The sequence below is a fragment of the Solanum tuberosum genome, unplaced genomic scaffold (genome assembly GCF_000226075.1).
Source record: "Solanum tuberosum cultivar DM 1-3 516 R44 unplaced genomic scaffold, SolTub_3.0 scf00319, whole genome shotgun sequence".
In the NCBI taxonomy this organism is placed as follows: Eukaryota; Viridiplantae; Streptophyta; class Magnoliopsida; order Solanales; family Solanaceae; genus Solanum; species Solanum tuberosum.
Window position 1 is genome coordinate 212,887 of NW_006239243.1, and position 5,000 is coordinate 217,886.

At 38.1% G+C, this 5,000-nt stretch overlaps 1 protein-coding gene across 1 annotated transcript in view; it reads right to left on the minus strand.

Annotated features, from left to right (window-relative positions):
* Nucleotides 1–5,000, minus strand: part of LOC102606021 (histone deacetylase 19) — a 7,881-nt gene that overhangs the window by 1,429 nt on the left and 1,452 nt on the right. The window contains exons 2-6 of the mRNA XM_006360267.2: nucleotides 4,481–5,000; nucleotides 2,180–2,620; nucleotides 1,051–1,281; nucleotides 492–559; nucleotides 324–381 (exon numbers count right to left, since the gene is read on the minus strand). The exon at nucleotides 4,481–5,000 is cut by the window's right edge and continues 38 nt beyond it. Coding sequence (XP_006360329.1) covers nucleotides 324–381; nucleotides 492–559; nucleotides 1,051–1,281; nucleotides 2,180–2,620; nucleotides 4,481–5,000 — 1,318 coding nt within the window. The remainder of the gene's footprint in view (nucleotides 1–323; nucleotides 382–491; nucleotides 560–1,050; nucleotides 1,282–2,179; nucleotides 2,621–4,480) is intronic.

The following is a 5,000-nucleotide window of genomic DNA, read 5'->3' on the forward strand; positions in this document are numbered from 1 at the left end:
CCTCCCCCCCCCCCCCCCCCCTCCTTTTATACTGATCACCAAAAGCATTTTCCACTATGCTTCAAGATGATATTGACTCATAAGGGAGAAATGCGAACTCAAAATGAACAGAATGGCAACCACAAGCTTTCCTATTACAGTATATGAAGCAAGAATCCATCAAGGAGATAATTTGTAGCACTTAGAAATGGAGGAATTATTTTTGTTAAACTAATGCCTGCACAGAAACAACAGACACCGAATTGAATCATTGACATACATCACAAAAACAGATGATTGCATCTAAACATTGTTTCAGATACAAAGTAAAGGCTGATACATACCATGCCTTTTCCTTCAGGTTCAACATGTTCCCTCCTCACTCTGCTAGGAATGGGCTTACTGTATGAAAATCACCCTTTTCATAATAAGCAAGATAACAGGGTACAGGGTACAGGTTGAAGAACAAATATATCTCTGTCAATATGAATAAAATAGAAAAAGTGCAGTACCGTTCTTCGCCATTCGTGTCAGAATCAGCATCCCATCTTGAATCTGCATCCTCTAGATCTTCATCAGCCTGAAAGTTGCAAAAATACATTAACATCTTCCAACAAAAAAATCCAACAATTTTTTTTCAATATCAGATAAATCTCCTGTGGCTTACTAGGAACCTGGTACCCTCCTCCCAACTTAATTACAAGGCTTTGTCCACAGTAGGATTTGAACCCGTAATGTGTGCTTAGCCCACACATCAGGCGTTGTGTCCTTACTGTCAAACCAAAGCCCTGGGGGAAAAATCCAACAATATTCTTATCAACGGCAGAAATATGAGAGCTTATCTATACAGGGAAGAGATATGTTTGCATCTCTCGAAGTGGAACATAATTGCTAAATGTAGAAAGTGGCAAATATGGAAACAAATAGCAGCACGGATCCAACAATTTTGTCTCGAATTACAACCCACTCTTTTTTTTAATGACAACAACACACTCTTGGCAACTGAAACTTAAACACTTAGTAGAAAATGGTAACGTTTCTAAGAGCAATGTTAGGTAAATGAAAGCAAACCTCGGGCAATTCAGTATCCGGTGGTCGCTCCTGGAACTGTACACTTGGGGCATGCTGAAGCTTTGAAAGATTCTCAAGCAGCTTTGATCTTATATCTTCTAAAATCTGACGAGAATTTTTGTTCTCCATGTTACTTGGAGCAACATGCAAGGTATAATCTGGACCAAAGTATTCATAATATTCATGTTGCGGCATCTTATCTTCAAGCTCTATTCCTAATGCAACTCCTGTCTGCTCAAACACAGAAGAACAATTCATAAGTATAAGAAAATCACAAAGGACAGTCAACTGTTCAGATTTTTTTAGAAGAAAAGGTCCAATAGGGTAATTGGGGAATACAACATTCTCCTCCAAAGCATGGTTAGGCTATCCCTTTTTCGGTACCTTAAGTCCTCCCCTTCTTAGACAGGAGGTGTGAGAGGTTGGCTATGGTGGGTATGAGGAGAAGTAAACATCTACCATTTCCATAGTAGCCTCCTTTTCAACTTTATACAGTAAAAACTAAAATTAACAATTTGTGCCTCACATGCTACCCACTTCTACTACCAGCGAGCATGCAATTTCAACTCAACAACAACAACAAACCCAGTAATTGTCCCACAAGTGGGGTCTAGGGAAGGTGAGATGTACGCAGACCTTCTAATAGACATTTAATTTAAAATGGAAGGAGAATAACATTCATTTTCAGAACTTTGCATTCTTTGGATACTGAAACACTTGACTGTGTCGAGTGGTAAAAAAACACTGTATCCATTTATACTTATGCTACAATAAATTAAGCTGCAAGAAGCAAACATGTCGGACTCAAGTTCATAGACATACATTTACTGAACCCGTATATTCTGGCATGTTTGCAGTATAAATGAGAAAATCATAACAATGTGAGCCTTTGGTTTGGTTTTGTTTTTAACAAAACCGACCAAACCAAACCATGAACATCCCTATTCATGGGTAATATGTTGTTAAACTACTATAGCAAAAAAACATTCTCTTTTTCTCTTCTTGGTAGGTTACTTCATTCAAAACATATTCACAATCAAAATGTACCGAAAAGAAGAGAAGTCAAGTCTAATTCAATCATCACTCATTAGATGTATGCACAAATTGATAGTGTAAACGACTTGCTTACTTCATAACACCAGCAACGAGCAACATTACGTATTGTGTAGCCACCTCCACCAAGCAACAACAGTGGCACATTGAAAGACCTCATGTACTTGACACATTCTGCATGACCTTTAATAGAGAGATTAAAGCAGCCTAGCCTATCACCAGACAAGGAATCTGCTCCACATTGTAAGACCACAGCACCAGGCTTAAAAACTTCCATCACTTTGCCCATAATTGGCTTAAAGAGGGACTGATAGCTCTCATCATCAATTCCATCATCTAGTGGAACATTTAGAGAGTAGTATTTTCCACTTCCATAACCAATATCACGTACATCCCCTGTACCAGGAAAGTAATCTCCAAATTTATGAAAGGAAACTGTCATGACCCTATCTGTGGTATAGAAGGCCTCTTCCACGCCATCACCATGATGGATATCAATATCCACATACAACACTCTCTGCAACAGTGATATAAACAAGACAAATTAGCAATGAAGAACTTATACAGCTTATGAATGTAAATGTGATTGTTATGTGTTGGATGCAAGCATTTGATTGACATTTAGTTAATGATTGTAAAGCTAACACCAACTTTACCAGTTTCAAAAATAATAATAATTGTAAAGCTAACATCATGTTGATAATTCTAAAGCTACTAACATGTCATAGTGGGTTAAACTGAAATGGAAGGAAGAGTGGAAGTGAGGGATGAGAGGTTAATGCCATTTCCCTCGTTTTGCTAGGACACATAGGGGTAGGATTGCACACTATCAACATTAACACAAATTTATCCCACCCTTGACAGTTGTACATAGATTTGTTTTCTGCCCCTTCCCATCATATCAAAAACTTTCGGGGAGGGTAAGCACCTGGCATGGAAACAGCAAGTCTGTCTACCCATGTGAAACTTCACTGGAAATGAACTTTGAGATGGGCAAGAAACTGAAGCCATCATCACTTGCACATCTTTTATTTGTTGTCCAAGAAGATATGTGAATGTGTCCTTTATAAGCCAAAGCAATCAGCAAGGGGTCTAGACTAGAATTTTCATATTTTATGTATCTCTAGCTCATGGAAACTACCATCCAGAAATATTTTGATAGCTAGGCAAAGAAAAAAAACTTTCAAGAAACTAGAAATTTGTTAATATAATTACTACTCCACTTTACAATAAAGAAGCACACTTCAATGAATATTTCAACAAAAGAGAGAAGCTTCGGTGATCAAATGAAAAAATATGATGCCTTTAGCAACCAACCCTCAGTAGTACCGTATCCATTAGCTACGTAGAATCAGGAAAAGCTAAGATGAGAGTAGAGCATTGCCTCATCATGCATTTATCGTCATTAATATTCCAACAGTTATGAGGATAAGGTGTGAAAGCCGAAATTCTCTTTCGGGGTCAATTCTCAGTAAATTAGAAGATCATATTGAAATATAATTTATTTATTTTTTGAAACTGGTAAGATTGTATTCTACAGCATTAGGGCATACTGGCCGCCGCCAAAAGTATTGAAATATAATTTTATCCCCTTACAAGCAATCATAAAATGGATACGACCAGAATAATTATACATAGGCTGCTTTCCAAGCAAGGAGATTCAAAGATGACTTCATGAATCCCTCCTATTTCATAAAATCCTAGTAGTTGCTCGGATTCGGGTGTGGGTGCCTGATACTGAGTCAGTTTAAGGTTTGAGGGTACGGGTACGGGTATAGGGATTCGGCTAAAAATAATACAAACATCTAAAAATAGAGTTATATATCTAAATTATAAGATATTATGTGGAAAAATTACAAGGTATTATGAGGAAAAGAAATTGATCTCCCCAGAAGGTGATATAAGGAAAAGGACTCGCATCGAATTTTTTATATACAAGGTACTCCAAAAAAAAATCCAATTTCAACTTAGCTTTTGTTTTGATTACAGATTTCATTGTAGCTGTCCCAAATTTCTTCATTGATTTTTGGTCAAGTACCCAAAACTGGCTGACTAAATCCAGTACAGATTCCACACCCACACCCATGTCGTGTAAACACAAATGCGACACCGAATGCAAAGAGTCCGAGCAACTTACTCACTAACCTAATCCAATGAGGCTAGTTATTTTATTTAATGTGATTTCCTGATGAGTACATGATAAAATAGCCAGGCCATGGGATGGCTGATTATCACAATATCACAACATAGCTCGATGACAAGATGTCAATGTGTGAAAAGTAAGTGAATAGTGAGAAAATGTGACCTGACCAATTTTGTCAATCAGTCAATCAACGTCCATTTGGAAAAGTGAGTAAGAACAGCTATAATGAAATACCTCATGAACTTTGAGTAGCTCCAGAATAGCCAACACGATATCGTTCACATAGCAGAAACCAGATGCTTCACATTTCTTGGCATGATGCAATCCACCAGCCCAATTTACAGCGATATCACAGTGTCCATGGTTCAACTTCACTGCCCCACCAACAGAACCTCCAGCATAGGTTTGGCAGAAGGAATAAAGACCATCAAAAACTGGACAGTCCTCCCCAACGTTGAATCTCTTCAGCTGCCTCAGCTGATCTTGCTGTGTTTCTGGGGTTACGCTTCTCAAGAAAGCAATATAATCATCAGCATGAAACCTGCAGAGATCCTTATCTCTAGCAGGGTTTGGCTTCAGAACATGCATATGTTGTAATAGACCATAGTGGGCAAGAAGAGCATGTGTCATCCGCATTCGATGTGGCTTCATTGGGTGGCCTTGTCCATAATAGTAATTGCCAACTTCAGGATCATAGAAATAACTTACTTTTCTCTTCTTTCCATCTGCACCAGATGCTAAGGAGTTTCCTCCA